Source organism: Mustela nigripes, chromosome 12 (assembly GCF_022355385.1).
Source record: "Mustela nigripes isolate SB6536 chromosome 12, MUSNIG.SB6536, whole genome shotgun sequence".
Lineage (NCBI taxonomy): Eukaryota > Metazoa > Chordata > Mammalia > Carnivora > Mustelidae > Mustela > Mustela nigripes.
In genome coordinates this window covers 119,560,665-119,578,931 of record NC_081568.1, presented here as the reverse complement: position 1 = coordinate 119,578,931, position 18,267 = coordinate 119,560,665, and the positions used below count along the sequence as shown (strand labels likewise).

General features: G+C 38.8%; 1 protein-coding gene across 1 annotated transcript in view; it reads left to right on the top strand.

Moving 5' to 3' along the window:
- The window catches only part of LIX1 (limb and CNS expressed 1), a 50,563-nt gene that overhangs the window by 20,186 nt on the left and 12,110 nt on the right, over positions 1-18,267 (top strand). Inside the window, exons 3-4 of the mRNA XM_059416673.1 lie at positions 14,690-14,830; positions 17,108-17,203. Coding sequence (XP_059272656.1) covers positions 14,690-14,830; positions 17,108-17,203 — 237 coding nt within the window. The remainder of the gene's footprint in view (positions 1-14,689; positions 14,831-17,107; positions 17,204-18,267) is intronic.

Here is an 18,267-nt window from a genome sequence, read left to right as displayed (position 1 = left end):
TGGGGAGGGTCAGAGAGGGAGGGAGAGAATCTCAAGCAGACTCCCCACTGAGCTCAGAGACCCAGGGAGGGCTCAGTCTCACAAACTGGAGATCATGGTCTGAGCCAAAATCAAGAGTTGGACACTTAACTGACTGAGCAACCAAGGCAGCCCAACAGAAACAATTTTCTTGAGTTAAAGAAAAGCACAAATTTTCATACTGAACTGGCCCACCGTGTTCCAAACAAGATCATGAAGAAAGAATCACAGGGCTCCATGGCTATTTGGAACTTAGGGACAACTCTCTGCATAAAAGATGGATCAAGGTGCTTTTTTTTGATACTGGATTTATAATTGATCTCTGGTTTGGTTTTTAGTTTTTAATTTTATTTTAATGTAGATTGAGTGTATACATAAGATATGGAAGATCTAATGTAATAGGGCAAAAACTGGCAAACCCAGTCAACAAAACCAAACTGTTTTTTTAAAAAGATGAGTAAGAAAGAAAAATCTTTGGCATTTCTGAGTAAGAAAAAATGCAAAGCATATACTACACTAAGCATGATAAGAGGAATGCAATCATGGGTGTATGATGTAAGAATGCTACATAAATAATTACATTAAACAACAAAGATGATATTGAATGCTTTTGGGGAAGTCTTTGTATTATCTGTGAAACTCTTCCATAAGTCTAAAAAATTAAAAGTTAAAAAAAACTTCAGTGTCTCCCTATTACCTTCTTATTAAAGTCTGAATCTGAATTCTTTACTCTGAAAATAAAAGCTCTACAGCTGATCCCAGCTTTCCCTTTCAGCTTTATCTCCCTGAATTCCTCTTCTGACACTCAGTGCTTCATCCTAACTGTTCTTCATTCATGCCTTCACTTCTTCTAGCTGCTATTTATGTGCATGTTCTGTCTCTATAATAAAACATAAATGCCTCAGGGACAGGGTCTGTATCTTCATATCCCTATGACTCCAAGCACTGTGCTTTGCATATAGTAAGTGCCCAATAAATTTTGTTGAATGAATAGCTAAGTGAGTGGACAAAAAATCTCAAATATCAATGGAGTTTATATTTGTTCACTATTGTATATAATCACTATTGATTGATACACAAAATAGTGAGTACTATTATATACAATATAACTATTATATACAATATATCAAACAAGATATTTTACCTAATAAGATATTTTACCTAATATTTTACCTAATAAGATGGTGGGCTGGCAAAGATAAGTCAGGAACATTAAAGTTAAGTAATATTATTATGTTCATATTTGTGGTTTTAAGTTTTGAAGGTGGGTTAGCTTAAAAATATTGATGTGAAAAAAATCCAGTTCTCTCTGAATTTAATTTGTGCATAGTAACTTCCCTTCTACGAAATACCCATGACCAAAAATAAGCAAGATTTGGCCATTTCCTTACCCAGGTGTGCATTATGTTTATTTATATGTAATAAATGCACTCATTATAATCTTTTAGAATGTAACATATTTGACAGATCAGTGAATGGATCTAGAGGATATAAATTTTAGAAATTCAAATTTCCTTATTTTTGTTTTTGCTTTCACTACCTTGAGAATTATGAATTTCCCAAGCATCTCATAAATTTCTCCTCAAAATGATAGGACTTCCCCTTGATAGTACATTCAACATCCTCCTTGTGGTCTTTAAAAAATAGAAGAAAAAATGAAAAAACTGAACTCTTCAACAGGGAGGCCTCTTGGTGATTTCTCTAATCATTTCAGGGCTCCTTTACCTTATGTTTAAATCATTATATTTTAAAGTTCTCAGGAGGATTGTTAACATCCTTGCTTTAAAAGACGCAGAATTTCCTGAATCAAATGTTTTGAAAATGTGTTTTGTTGATTGGCTGACAAATCTGGCCCCTTAACCCCTTTGGCCCCCCAAAATATGATTTGAGAAAGGAAAACCAGGAAGTAAAAAAAAGAAAGAAAATTTCTCCTAAAGCAGTGTCCTTACACTTTTCTTTGACTGTTCAAAAGCCATCTTAAATGCTATTTTCACCATATAACATTTCATCATGTTTTTGCCAGCAATTGGCCAGTAAGAGCCTACATGCTCATTCCTGCAATGCCTTTCACATAATCAAATGTCACCCTTGTGCATTGCAAATCATTTCACGATGGATTATTAATGCCAAGACCATGTGCTGAGACATGGAGAAACCATTATGCCAGCAGTAGCCTTCTTACTGAGCCATGGACGTCACCTCCAATGGTGCCAAGTAATTGAAAATACTTGAAGTGGAGTTTGGGACTGGATTGAAGGATTAATCCTTCTGGTTTCATGAAAGCTGTAAGAGATTATGCCAATTCATTCTTTAGAAAAATGGTATTCAGACTGAGCTTTAGTTTTCTGATTAATCAAAGGAAAGCAGTCAAAGGCTCTGATGGACATAAACCACTGGTTTTATGCAAAGAAACCTCCCACTGAAGTAAATGGGAGGCTTGTGTCCAAGAAGACTAATTAAGGAATTTTCAGATAGTCTTGACACCACAACCCACAAAAAACAGAGAGCCAGAGGGAAAGAAAGCAGTCATAATCTTGTTTAAACTATGCCTTCATAAGCTACTACAGTATTAGAAAAAGAGAAGTGAAAATGATTCATTTTTGAATTTCAAAATAATAAATAAAATGATCTATTCATATTAAATTATTTTTCTTTTAGAAAGTTATATCGAAACACTTTAGTTCTTATTGTGTCTTTTATAAAAGAAACCATCCTCTAATATTACAGGCATTCAGTAGGAATTCATGCATTTTGGACATATTTTCTTTATGCCATTCTCGTCTAGGCAGTTAATCCTTCCATAGCCACATATCATGACCATGAAAACTTGCAGTAATTTCCATTTTTTACAATAAGAGCAACACAAGGGCCATCAGATCAACGTCTGGCTCCCCTCTTGATGAACTCAGAAGGAAAGCCACTCACTGCTTCAGCAGCTGTTTTTGTTTTCAAGTGCAAAAGGAGAACTTATTTGAGTATTTTATCTTATTTTATATTTTGATTAAAAGGTTTGTGATTCAAGTTTTTTTTCCAACCAATGACGTGACCTTCCATGTCATCTGCTAGGGTTATTTGGATTAATGAATTTCATTCTTCTTTGGAATAAAAATCAAAAATTCCTTTGAGTGTAGTACAAGACCATATGATTATTTGTGTGCATAAGTTAGGATTGATAAAAAAATGTGTCCTCTGGCTAAAACACGGATGTGATAACTTGATTTATTTGAAGTGTAGGACACTAATTCATTTAGGTATCATATATTTTTTACCTTATTATTTTTGTTGTTAAGATTTCTTCATGGAAAATAAATATAGGTGTTAAACACGGTTTAGGTATTTAGGCTCTTTGTGTATTGCCAAGCAACCCATGGAACTGAGACATTTAATATTACCATAGGCAAACTGTTACTGGTTTTTGTTTTTGTTTTTGTTTTCGTTTTCAACCAAAGCTTGTTGCATAATTGGGTGACATGAGAGGACAAAGCAGTTAAGCTCCTGGCAAAGCTCTGTCTCTAAAAGTTCTCTTTATTTTTATGCCTCTTAGTTTTCAAACCAAAACCTTTGCGTATGAAGATACCTAGAAAAATTACTTTTCCAAGATGCGTACTGTCTAAGAGAAGATAGAACTGTTTGATTTTGTTGTGTTTAGTTTCTTGAGGCAGTAAGTGTACTTCACCTATATTATCAGATATAAAACACATGTTTTACACTTCCATGCATTGAATGATTCTTCTCAAGTTCCAGGGAATTGAAAGTATATTTAAAGTACAATAAACTCAGTTTATGAAATTAAGTTTTTACCAGGAGAGAAGGACTAAGAGAAATTTTTATTAATTCATAGACTTGGCTAATTCTAATCGTAAGGCTCTTTTCACTGCTTATTAAATGAGGCTTAACCTTAATAGTCTATGTCTCAAATAGAGATCTAGCTCCTGCCATAAAATTGAGACTATTGCCCTGCACTGAAGCTGTTTTAATGCCAAGCATTTCTATTTAAAATCATCCATGACCTCTTCTTTGTCTCTAGACTTGTATACCTTGACTCAAATGCACAACCCACTATGCACTGTAACTTAACTTCTAAAGGAGGCATTTCCTGGTAGAAATCTCCACAGGAAAGCATCCTGTTTTGTAACTAATGAGACCCAAAGATAGGAAGGTTAGTTATAACCCCTTCCCATTTGAAAGTCATATGTCAAGACTTTAATGACTTGCCCATGAAACTGGGAGAGCATATTGTTTTAATGAGACGTTGTATTTATTCCCCAGTCCCATTCCCTAACTTTAATCTGTGTCTCTTCTTAGCAAGTAAAGTGAATAGAGATGCTTGGCCTCCAAACAGAACAGGAGAGTGCAGTGAAAGAAATGCTTAGGAAGAGAATCTGAGTGGTAAATAAAGACTTGGGACTATCTTCACAGAAGTCTACAAGCCCCTAGTTGATGAGCTTTAGGAAGATGCTAACTATCTCAGGAGTTGCTGAGCGAGAAAGAAAAGCTGACTCCCATCTTTCCCCATCCCCCCTCCATCCCTCTCAGTGCAATCAGAGCCAAGTCCTTTCACATCAAAGCAACTATAAAAACAAACCAAAACTTTGAGCCTGATCAATTCATCTTGTCTTCACCTTAACTTGAAAAAAAGAAAAAGAAGAAAAGAAAAAAGGGAAAAGAAAAAAACCTCAAGGAGCAAAACACAACATGGTTTTGTAATAGTTACCAGGGACCTTGCTCTAGGTATGTGTGTAGAATACCATTTGTGGCAGAGGTAAACGAGGAGGAGGCCAGGTGGTTTATATTATAAAAATGACATTCTGACCTACCATGTGCATGAAACGTTTCTTTCAGTTGACAGGAACTGGTGAGTTTTCTCTGAAAATTGGACGGCCAGACCACTCCCCTCCCCCATACCTAGCAAAGACCCCCATTCCCAGCACACACAGAGCTCCAAATTGTTCCCAACATATTTGCAGGCAGCCTGACCTAGGGAGAAAGAGACACAATATTAACTTGGGTGACTGAGTTTCAACAGTTGCCCTTTTTCACATCACCATCTGGAAGGGGGGAAATGCTAATATATCCACAATTAGATAAATTGGAACACATGCAAATGTTCATGCTTAGACCGGGGCAGTCAAGGTCTTAAGGAACTGAAAAGGGGACAATTAACAGCAAGGCCTGGCTTGCGGCACTCTTTGTGCCCATGCCTTGCTGTCAGGATGAAACAGAGGTGTTGGTGACACTGACCAGAGCTGACAGACCGTACACACAAACTCTGCAAGACACTTGCTGAGACTTGAATTCTGATTCACAAAAGCAAAACATTCCCAGCCACCTGAATGACAGACTTGACAGCCTAAAAGATTTGGGCAAGAATTCTCACCTCTCACAGGGTCAGTTTATTTGGTTTTGCCACCTGCAAAGCCCCAGCTCAGGAGATCCCTTGGGTAAATGTGCTATTGAGTGAATGTCACCTAAATAACATTGACCTGCCCTTGACCTCCCCCTCTCCACCCCCCCCAGGGGGAGTGGGAACAACATCTTCAGCTTTGAGTTCATATGTACATTCAATCTGTCACATTTGTGACTATATTATTGTTCTCATTCAGAAACCTCATTCCTTACAGACTATTTTTCAACTCCTTGGCCATCATTGGTAGTGGCTGAGTAAAGTGTACCTAACTTGGTTTTATACATTTTGGATCTACAAACCTTTTTATTCCTTGATATCTTTAAAATAAAAATACGAAAAATCTTTAGAAGTCAGTTAAGATGGAGAAAAGTTACTTAAATTGATGTCTTTCTACTTGCTTTCCAGTAGGAAACACTGTAGTTGAGATGCATGTGCAATTAAATCTTGGCATCTAGAAACAGCTTTCAACATGTGTATCCTGCCTATTTTCTAATATTAAACCTGGGGAAATTATTAATCAAATGAAGGCTACCAGGAAAGTAACTGTTCAGAGAATGGCAGCCTTGTTAGAAACGGTTTTTACAAACAAGTAACACAGTTGTCAATAATTTTTAAATATTTAATAAATAATTAACAATAAAACTAGTTTCTTAGTAGGCATTTATATTTTTATACACATACATGACTACCAAAATTTTATTTCACTTAATTTAAGAACCGTACATCTTGGGGCACCTGGGTGGCTCAGTCATTAAGCCTCTGCCTTCAGTTCAGGTCACGGTCTTAGGGTCCTGGGATCCAGACATACATTGGGCTCTCTGCTCAGCAGGGAACCTGCTTCCCCCCACTCTGCTGCTCTGCCTACTTGTGATCTCTCTCTCTCTCTGTCAAATAAATAAATAAATTCTTAAAAAAAAAAACTGTACATCTTAAAAGTTGATAAATCTCTATTTTATTTCAGGACAATCTACTTGGCCCATGAATTAATCTTGGTTGACTAATTTGCCGTTGTATAGTGTCACACTTTGGAAAATTATCATGGTAGAAATAAAAACTGCTCAGCAGAAAAGGAAAATTGAGACCTCACTTACTTAAGTCAGCAGGCTTATATACTTCCTAAGGGCCTAATTTCAGAACTGTCATAAAGAACTTTTTTTTTTCAACTTGAACACTGCTTTCCTTGATTCTTGGGTAGAGGCAATTTCACTAGTGAGAAATAAACATTTTGATGTTAGCAAAGGTGGACTTACCATTGTGATATTGTTATTTATAAAAAGAAATATATATTTGGTCTTTATCCTGGTCCCTGGCGCAGAGCTCCTAAAACCCTTAGAATTTCCTAAGTGGTAAGAATGAAAAAGGTATCTTTTATTATTCATAACAAAACCCTTTCTACCATACTTAAGTTTATGTTAATGAGGTGGTTTCTGAAAAGCCCCTAATGATGGTGACTGGTTGCCTAGCTAACAAATCACATGATTAGAAGGTTGAAAGTTTCAGCCCTAGCATCTGACCTTCTTGGAAATGAGAAGGACTAAAGAATAATTTAATCACTGGTGGCCAAAGATTTAATCAATCATGTCTATGTTATGAAACCTCCATAAAAATCCTAAGTGTTAGAACTCGGAGAGATTCTAGATTGGTGTTCAAATGGAAGTTCTGGGAGGGTGGTGCACCTGGGAAGGGCATGGTGCTCTGGGCCTCTTCTCACACTTGTGCTCTATGCATCTTTTCCTCGGGCTGTTCCTGAGTTCTATCCCTATATAATAAACCAGTAAGCTCTTAAGTGAGCCATCTTCCTGAGTTCTGTGAATTGTTCCAGCCACTGATAGAACCAGAGGAAGGGGTCATGGGAGTTACTCATTTTTACCTGGTTGATCAGAAACCCAGATGACAACCTGGAATTCCTATTCATGTCTGAACTGGGGGTAGTCATGTAGGACAGAACCATTAAAAGGTGGGATGTGATGCTATCTCCAGGTAACTAGTTTGAGAATTATGTTAAATTGTAGAACACCCAGCTGGTGTCATGGAATTCATTTGTGTGATGTACTAGTTGTGTTGGGGAACAGAGTATAGAAGTGTAGAATGATACAGTGTAGTAAAGGAGAGACTTACCCTTTTCATGAAGCCAGTGAAGCTTCTGCTCAGACTTCTTCTAAATCCAATGTCAGTTTTTTAAATTTCTTATTGTTCTTCTTAAACAAGATCCCCCAAATTATGTAAACTTCATGCCCCACAAAACCTGGTTCTGCTGCTGACATTTAGAAATGGGACACGGAAGAGATAGAAGTTAGAGCAATGTTCCTCTGAAAATAGTCATGGGTTCACTTGCCTCAGAATCACCTGGAAGCTTGATAAAATGCAGACAACCTCCCCCACCCCACCCGCCCCAGTACAATCCAACTAAAGAAACTGATTAAGTAGGTCAGATTGGAACCTGGGAATCTTCATGTTTAACAGTTTCCCCCAGGTGATCTTACTATCAACACTAGAGTTTTTGAACTCTTGGTTCAGATTCCTGGCCTAGGTTTATCATTGGTCTTCATAGTGTACTCTGTGGGCTTCTAGCATCCTATTGGTGGTCTAATGTGCAAAATAAAATATAAGGCAAGAATGAGTTGATCTTGGGATAATTTCTTATCCAATAGAGCTGGAAAAGTATAATTTAAAATGATTTTTTCTCTTGAAGAATTAACCAACACTTCTTAAAATTATTGAGCAATCTTATGTGGCAGAATTCCAAATTCTCTTGGCCCCATTCTTAATCAAGGGGTCACTTTCAGGAGAACCCTCCTACACCGTTGGTGGGAATGCAAGCTGGTGCAGCCACTCTGGAAAAAAGTATGGAAGTTCCTCAAAAAGTTGAAAACAGAGCTACCCTAGGATGCAGCAGTTACACTGCTTGGTATTTACAATGAAGATAAAAATGTAGTGATCTAAAGGGGCACCTGCCCACCAGTGTTTATAGCAGCAATGTCCACAATAACCCAACTATAGGAAGAGCCCAGATATCCATTGACAGGTAAATGTATAAAGAAAACGTGGTGCATATATCTATATTATGCAGCCATCAAAAATGAAAGCTTACCATTTGCAATGATGTGGTTGGAACTAGAGGTTATTATGCTAAGTGAATAAGTCAATCACAGAAAGATAATTATATGATCTCACTCATATGTGAAATTTAAGAAACAAAACAGAAAACCAGGGGGGAAGAAAGGAAAAAAATAAAACAAGACAAAACCAGAAAGGGAGACAAACAGTAAGAGATTCTTAATCTTGGGAAACAAACTGAGGGTTGCAGGATGGGAGGGGAGAGAGGGTTGGGGTAACTGCATAATGGACATTAAGGAGGGCCTGTGATGTAATGAGCACTGGGTGTATATAAGACTGATGAATCATAGACCTGTACCTCTGAAACCAATAATACATTATATATTAATTGAATTTTTTAAAAGGGGGGGTCACTTTGAACCAGCATGAGAAACTTCCTATAGGACATTTGATCTTCTCATCTAAGCAAGCTGAAGCCTCTCTCCATTTTCCTTCTCCCTGTAGTACAGGTAGAGGAAAGCATTGAAAAGACAGTAGAAGGAAAGCAGATACTAAAATAATTGTCAGCACATTGCCCTCCTCATTGAGCACTTTTGCTTGCCACAGTGTGCTGCTTCCACTTTTGGCCTTTTGTTCTGAATGAAGTTGAGTTTGTTATGCAATGGGTGGCGATAAGCTTGAAGTCTTTTGTCAAAATGACCCACAGAATATCAAAGTAGAAGGTTTGGCTAAAAGACTATATTGATTTGTAGAGTGTTGTGAGATTTTAGTCAAATTATATATTCTATTTCAAGGTGGGTGATCATTTCTGTGATAAGCAGAATAGTGTAGTAGTTAAAAATTTGGACTCTCAAGTCAGGCAGACCTGGAGAGACCTGGAGATGGATCTTTTTTTTTTTTTAATCACCTTTTTTTGCAGTGGGGCGGCAGGTGGGGTGGGGGGCTTGCTGTGCAAGAAAGAGAGAGAGAGAGAGAATCTTAAGCAGGCTCCACGCTCAGCATCGAGGCCAACTTGGGGCTCAGTCTCACAACCCTGAGATCATGACCTGATCTGAAATCAAGAATCAGAGGCTTAACTGACAGAGCCACCCACGTGCCTCTTTTTCATCACTTCTTAAGTTGTATGACTTTGGGATATGACTTGTTTTCTCATCTGCAAATTAAGGATAACAATGAAGAGAAATGCCTTTATATTAGTGATCTTTGGCTGGGTAACAAATTGCCTCAAATCTTTTTTTTTTTTTTTTAAGATTGTATTTATTTATTTGACAGAGAGAGATTACAAGTAGGCAGAGAGGCAGGCAGAGAGAGAGAGGAGGAAGCAGGCTCCCCGCTGAGCAGAGAGCCCAATGCAGGACTTGATCCCAGGACCCTGAGATCATGACCTGAGCCGAAGGCAGCGGCTTAACCCACTGAGCCACCCAGGCTCCCCACAAATTGCCTCAAATCTTAATATTCATTGTCTCCTATTGTTTCTGGGCATCAGGAATCTGGAAACAGCTTAGTTGGGTAGTTCTGGCACAGGGTCTCCTGGACGTTGTAGTCAAGCTGTTGGTTGAAGCTGAAGTCATCTGAAGTCTTGATTGGTTCCGGAGGTTCAGCTTCAATCTCATTCAGATGTCTGTTGGCAGAAGGCATTAGTTGCCTACCACGTGTGTCTTTCTGTAGGGCTGCTTACAACATGGCAACAGAGTCTTCCCAGAGCAAGCCATCTAAGAGAGAAAGCAAGTGTTACCAAGGCAGGTGGTCACAGTGTCTTTTATAACCTAATATTGAAAGTGACATACCATAACTTCTGTCATATTCTATTGGTTACATAGACCAACCACAGTATAGTGTAGGAGGGGACTGCATAAGGGTGTGAATGCCAGGAGCAGAGATCACAGGGAGCTGTCTCAGGGCTGGTTACCCCTCAAATAGTTTTCCTCAGCAACGAGGCACTCTTTTCTTTTTCTTTTTTCTTTCTTTTTTTTTTTTTTTTTTTTTGCCTTAATTTTAGATGAGAGCCAGGAGGCTTTGAAATGATCATAGTGGTTTATAATGTAGCAGCAAATGAAAGGCATCTGAGCATCAGGATAAATGTCTGAGTGGGGTCTACTAGCCACTTGAAAAGCATGTGGCTCCACATGCCTAAGAAATACACAGCTGACTTTAGTAAAATCTCAGATATTAAATATTGCAGCTCTGCACTCTAACAAAGTGCAAAGGACAGAAGTTGTCTCTCTATATTAACAAGTAAGAATGGTGAGCGGATAAGGCATGGTTTACAAATCTGTATTTATGATTGGGGTCTGGCTGAAAAACAGCAAGAATAAACCATACAATCTGGGAAGTCTAATTCTAGCAGGAAGTTGTTTTGAAATAACATCATACTTCATTCACTCCCCAAGTATGTCTTTGATGACCGGTTTGGACACATCAATAAGATGTCCTGTCACTTACCATATTTTATTTTCTTGCAGGATTTCCTACTGATGGTAATTCTAACGGTGCCTATTCTTACAGTGGAATCCACACTCTGATTTAGATTTGCCAAGCAGATTGCTCTTGGCTAAATTTCTTGCCCAAGTGCAGGCCCTTATGCTTGGAGAGATCTCATTGAAAGATCCCTAAAGAAAAATATGCAGCCTTTACTGGCTTGGATTTGTAGCTCCAAATTTTAGAATAAAGCGACTGGTTAACATTATAGACATTTTGAAGTACTTGTCTTTCAGAAATGCAAAGAACAATAGCAAGAAAAACCTTTTGATCGTTCAGAATTTATTTTATTTTATGTACTTATTAATTGGTACACTTTCTCCCCCCATTTTAACCAAAGATTCTGTACATTGAAACAATAAGTAAAGACATGTGTCTGCTTTAAAATCTTGATATTGGTTAAGTCTCCGTAGTCCTTTTTCATGCTTTCTGGGAAAAGGCTCTTCTGTTCTCTCAGCCCAGCAGTACTTTGATCTCAGAAGCAGTGCCATTTGGTTGTAAATGTATGTGGTGCCTTTGATCTACTATTTAGCTGGCCTTTCTTAAAATAGATAGCTTCTTTTATCTAAGTAGTGTTTACTAGGTCTCTCTCTATGAAAGATGGCTTAAATTGCTATTATTTAGATAGAAAGTTATATAAAGTTTCTTAGGATTACCCAGATCTGAATCTAGTTCTCTAAACTCTAAAACCCCAATGGCTCTATTATAGATTTTGTAAAGCAGATTCCTATTAAAATGGGCTACTCCTACAGATGTCAGGTAATATTTGCAAAGACTTTGCTTGCTATTTGATAGGAAACTGATTTTCCAAAGAGTAATAAACATATCCTATACTCGGGAAAAATGGTAATTTTAGAGTGTCTGAACTTAACCAATTACCCCCTGAAATTCAAATATTTATATATATTTTTTAATCTTTTTAAAAAAATTATTTATTTATTTATTTGACAGAGATCACAAGTAGAGGCAGAGAGAGAGAGAGGAGGGAGCAGGCTCCCTGCTGAGCAGAGAGCCTGATGCAGGGCTCGATCCCAGGACCTGGGATCATGACCTGAGCGGAAGGCAGAGGCTTTAACCCACTGAGCCACCCAGGCGTCCCTATTTATATATTTTTATATTACATCCCTCATAGGGTTTATTGAGATGGGATTTTTTTTTAAAAATAATGAGTATATATATTTAATTATCTTCTTTATATGAGGATTTCTTGAACATTTTGTGAGGTGCCTTAATGAATTGTGTTTGACTTTTCTAGGCCTCGATCAGTTATTCATTCAACAAACTGTCTATTTCAAGTACAGAGACACAAAGATGATTTAGTGACAGACTCCGCCTTTAGATCGCTCACAGCCAAGGGTTGTGGGGCAGAGCACTTGCAGACAATTTCATGGCAGTGTGGTGAATGCCTCTCATGGACGGTGATCCTCCCACCCTGGTCTTGGGAATGGTCATGGAAAACTTTCTAGAAGACGTGGCATCTGAGCTTCTTTGCAAGCCTGTAATGAAGAACTCAATGTCCTATAAATTCCTGGCCAAGTCCATAAGTCAAAATCGACCTATCTGTCCAGACCTCCCTAGTTTAATAGAAGTGTCCTAAACCATAGGAAAGGTCTAAAGCTTCGATGGCTTTTGCTGCCTGAAGCTACCCCAAAGCCTTCTTACTTGTCATTCAACTCTAAGGAGGAAATCCCCAAACCACTTTCACATACATTTTAGAACTTTTGCACCATTCTTTATTTAAAAGGAAGTATTGGAATTCTCTTTGTGTTATAAACAAAAATAACTGTGTACATTGCTACTTTGTTGGACTACCAGCACGTGGTTTGTTTTCTTTTCCCCCCATCCTCCTTGGTTTCATGTTCTTATTTCAGAAGTCTTGTCATTACTTCATCTGAATACTAACCATGTGTGAGCACTTCCAAATGCTGACCCTGAGAGCAGGCACTCCAGAGGACTCTCAAGAAATATATGTGACCCTTCCCAGGCCTGAAGGTTGGGAGAGGGACAGAAGGAAGCACTCTGTAGTCATTTTTGGGATCATTACAGTAGCAGTCACAACTGTCCAAAGAGGGAGGTCAAATCAGAGGGACCTGGGGCCTGACCTCAGGGGACCCCTACAGTGTTCATGGAGAGGAGAGGTCAGCCTCTAGAGGATACAAGAACATGAGTTTGGAGCATTCTTGGGTCAGTGCAGGCATGGTCAGTGTGGGACAGATGAGGTAGAGGCGGGAATGTGTGGAAAGCAAACTGAAGGGGTTTAGCTTTTTCCCAGGGGATTTACTGAGTCCTTGAGGCTGCAAAATGGGAAAATAAAATGGAATCTTTGGTACTTGTCCTGTTCTTTCACATTAGTCACCAAACACTACTGATTCTGAGAATTATGCATTTTAGGTGGTAGAGTCCTAGAGATCAGAGAGACTGGCCTTCCCATTTGTCCAGTGAGGAAATAAGTCCCAAAGTTGCAGAGGCCTGGGTCTCACAATCACTAAGTAGCAGAGCCAGGGGTACTGGTCCACCCTATTCACCAGGACCTGAGCCTGAGCTTCTCTTCCTAGGGCTTGTTTCCCACCAGGAGTTTTAAAGTAAGGTCTAGTACCTTTGATGGTTCCCGGGAACCTATAGGAGAAATGGCAACCCACCCTCCAGTAAGAGTGGGCTCCAGTGCACTTCTCATAGGGCTTCATCCCTTTATATGGACCCCCAGGGTCCACACCAAACAAGAATTTGAATGGGAGCTGTGGTTGGTAACCAAAGAGACAGAGAGAATAGAAAAGAATCAGGATACATTGAGCAGGCCCAAATGAGCCACAGGAAAGCCAGGTTATAGAGAATAGAGAGCAATATTACTTTTAGGAGAATTTTTTAATGAGTTGCTAATCATAGTCTTTCTATGGTTCCTAACTTCAGAAAAGCCTAATGGAGCATGTCCCACCCAAACTGTGGCCTGAGAGCAAGGTGGACATGGTAGTCCTCAAGAAAATCAAGGATCTATTAATAGAAGGAAAGTGGGAGGATAAATGCTGGAAAAACCAAAACAATAGATTTTGACAGCAGTTCCCTTGTCCTCACCTGGACATGTGAGTACATAAAAGACTGGGATAGTCCCATAGAATATTACCATACACCAGGTATTCTCATTGCTTCATGTATATTTAGTAATTGTTTCAATCCTCAGCTCGATGACATAAGCATTGCTATTATTCCCATTTACAGAGGAGGAAATTGAGACACAGAATGCTAACTTGTCTACAGTCATTCAGCTAATTAAGTACCATAGCTGGGATCTGAATCTAAGCAGTCTGACTCCAGAACCTGTGTTATTAATTATTGCATTAAAAATATACCATTTTCCTTCTTTCCTTACATTTTTTCCCTCTGAAACAAGAATTCGAGGAAGGTCCTGAAAGTGAATGTAATCCCTAATTATACCATGGTAGCTATTATTACTTTTATTACTATTTATTAATAGTATGAAAAGTCTCTGATGCAGAATAGACATTCAAAGACTGCAAAATAAGGCAAAAATCATTTGAAGACCAACCAAGACATTTGCATGGGCTCTAGGGCAGAAAGAAGATCTGCATGATCTTCAGGGGATTAGCAATGGGTAAGAAAGAATAGGAGCAGAGTAATGTACAAATGAAAATGTCCAGAAATCCACGAAGGCAGTGACAAAAATGGTAAGATGCCAAATCCTGTAATAATTTCCTTTCTCCTTCCCTTCTCAAGTGCTGCTTAAGTAGAGCTGAGGCCAGACGGGATGCAGCGAAAGTGGCCTTAATCAACTCCCTCTTCAATGAGCTGCCCTCTCGAAGGATCACTAAGGAATTCATTGTGGAAAGTGTGCAGGAAGCAGTCGCCTCCACCAGTGTGAGTACCCAGCAGGGTAGAGAGCTGGATGCACTGAGACATCAAGGCCCTTGAATCTAGGGAAATACTAAAGTGAGCAAATTCATTGAGAACTGAGCAAGTTTAGGAAGACTGGCTGGCTTGGTCATGAGTTTCAGCCTCACACTGGGCAGAGAGTTTACTTTAAAAAAAAAGAGAGAGAGAGAGAGAGAGTGAAAGAATTGTGCAGGCTTCATTTTGACCCATGAAATCATTGATCTTCAACAAAATGAACACTTGGATTGAAAATCAAGAAATTGGAGCTGGTTCCCTATGCCACATCTCAGAAATATTTTTTAGCTGCCCTGGATGACCATTAATCAAATTTTAAATCAAAGTAGATAGTTTGATCCATCCTGATTTATTTATTTGAATGTTTGCTGTTTGAAAAGTATTGATTTTTTTAGGGCCCGGGAATGCATGCAATTGAATACTGCTTTAATCTAGAGATAAACTAGCTTATTTTTTCCCCAAACTTGACTAATCATAAAAATTATCCTAAGTGCTTATTAAAAGTGCCAATTCCCCAGTCACTGTGGGGATCCTGCAACCTGTATTTTTAAGGAAAGGCTGACTGCTTAGAAATGGAAAAAGCATATGTCCAATTTTTTAGCTCTTAAATTATTATGCTTACTATTAATTCTTTCAGAGAACTGAAATTTTTTTTTTCAGAGAAAATTTCTGTTAATGGCCATAATTAATGCAAAATGCTTTAAGAGCAAAATCTCTTGTCTTGGAAATTTAGATAGAATATATACTCAGCAATCCAGGAGTAGATGATTCGCACCATGAATTATTTAGAACTTCTGATACTTGATACCTACCAGTTACAAACAATGGAGGAAGCCTTGGCTTCCCACTATGGCAGGTGTCTCCTTGTGTGTCCACCAAAGGCAGAAACTTGGCATTACTGAGGAAATTAGCCACCTCCTGGCTTTGCCACCTCCTGGCTTTGCCTTTAGCATGGACAAACCCCATCTAAGATGCACATTCTCTGATCACCTTAATCTCATTATAAAGGTTCTATCATTTTGGAGAAGCTGCTGAAAATGAAGGACACATTATCACTCTAGCAGTGACCCTTCTGTTTCTTTTTCCCTCATAAAAGCTCTTGTCACTCACAGAACAGATAAGAGAATGGGCAGGGGACAGAGAGTGGTTGACCTGGCAAGGAGACATCAGGGAGATCTGTTCTGGATCTGCTGTCAGGATGAAAGGAAGCTTTTATTTCCTTGACTTGTAAATTTCAAGGGCCTTTGAGGAAGAGAAGTTAGGAAAATGATGCCTGATTCATATGTGTGGAATTTACTCAGGAGCATGGAGGGGCCCTCAGTGTAAATGTAATTTATCATTTTTTCATGGAAATTTCTAAGGAAGAGAATATATAAAGTTTGCAGGCTTCTGGATGGATTTCCTCTGGGATATTTAAAAAGCCAACATAAATATTTCAACAGCAGCATGTTAATGTTATTGCATCCAGAAGCTGTAAATTTGCTGCTATCTGATGCTGGCAGTTGTTTGTTCAGCCTCACAAAGGCATAGCCCACCTTCCCAGAAATCCGAGGCCCTGGGATCCTGCAGGATAGACCTCACTGCCACTCCAGCACTTGCGTTAGCTTTTTTTCCTGCCACTACCCCTAACCAAACTGAAGGGCGATTTCATTTCTACTCGTTACCCCCACCCACTTTGTTTCCTAAAGATTAAGGAGTCCAGATGTGAAAAAAATATATACCAAGATCCGTGTCTCTAGGTCAAACACCAGCGTATTATAAAAAGCTCCCATTAAGAATCATGGCAATAAAATATGAATGGTCCAAACAATCAGAGAATTCTTTCCCAGTCAGTTATATAATCTCGCCTGGTTACCATCAAATCAGAACAAGGTCAGCATTTCAAGATTTCACACTGACGAAGGCAGCCTTCCAGAGGGCAACCACTCTAACATTACCACCATCAACAACAAAAACTTTGTGCAAAGATACAGGAATTTCTACTTTGGGAAAATTATTCTTTTAGCAAATATATAATCAGTTAACATTTGAATGAATGTTCAGATTGGTTATAAAAATCTTCTTTACTCTGAGTCATGGTGAGATTAAGAACTTTATCCCAAATCAGCTGGAGACCTAGTTGTAGGATGCACCCCTGAAGGCTCAATATAATAGAAGTTTCACTGTAGGGCCACAGCATCAGCTCATGACCACAAAAGAAGAAGAGTGAAAAATCCTAATATTTTCCTTTTCTGGTTTCTTCCCAAGGGCACTTTGGATGATGCAGATGACCCCAGCACCAGTATTGGAGCCTACCACTACATGTTGGAGTCAAACATGGGGAAGACCATGCTGGAGTTCCAGGTACCTGACTTCCTGCTTCATGTTTATTTCGCTACTCAATCCAGAAAACCTGGAGAATGCCACTCTTATCGTTAACATCTCCTGTCCCAAAAATCTAGTCTTTTTGTTGTTGCTGTTGTTTGGGTCACTTTAATTTAACCCTCTTTGACTTCAGCATGGTAGCTCTGTCTTAGCCACACCCAAAGGAGGCTAAAACAAACAAGCAAGCAAGGCAAAGTCTTTGCTTTCTTGAAGCAGAGTAAAGCACTTACATCTACGAAACAGCTGGGGAACCCCACCATCTGACCTGCAACATTTCACCAGCTTTTCAGTACAAAGTTCCCTTTTAAGCCAGTTGAACAGTTTGAAGTGTTGGTTGTGACCATTTGGTTTTTAATTTTAATTTTCCGAAGTCATAGAGGTAGTTGTCTGTACTGTACATTAAACAATGCCCCCCTCAGTTCTGGCATTTCCATTAAACAAGATCAGCCACCACCCATTGTTAACTAGATCAAAACATTCAGCAAACTGTAATCCTGTTTCATCCACTGCTGACAAGCAGTAAAGAGCTGAGGAACAATACTACCTATTATTTGCAAATTAAATAACTGCCTGAATAACATTAGCATAAGAATAATAGTAGCCAACAGTGATTGGATGCTTACTTTCTCTGACACTGTGCTCACTGTACTAAGCATTTAACAAATGTAGTTTAACATTCATGACAAACATGAGTATTTACTATCCCCAAGTCATCGTTGTAGGAAGGAGTGCTGTATAGCTCAGTCAATTGCAGAACAAGGACCCACAGTCTGATTTCTCAGCTCACACCCCCAACTCTTATCTTTTATGGGCTGGGCAGATGAAAATTCAGCAGTGATTGGGCATGAAATGTGTGCTCTCTAAAAAAACTAACTTTGAATGTTGAATAGCCGCATTTATATAATGCTAGTAGGACTCAATACACGGTGTTATGATGAAGAGATTGTGCCCCCAGTATTTCTGTTGCTTTAGGTTAGAGTCCCAGAAGCAATCAGAGATACAAGTTTTATGGAACAAAAAATTCATCATAGTGTAAATTACAA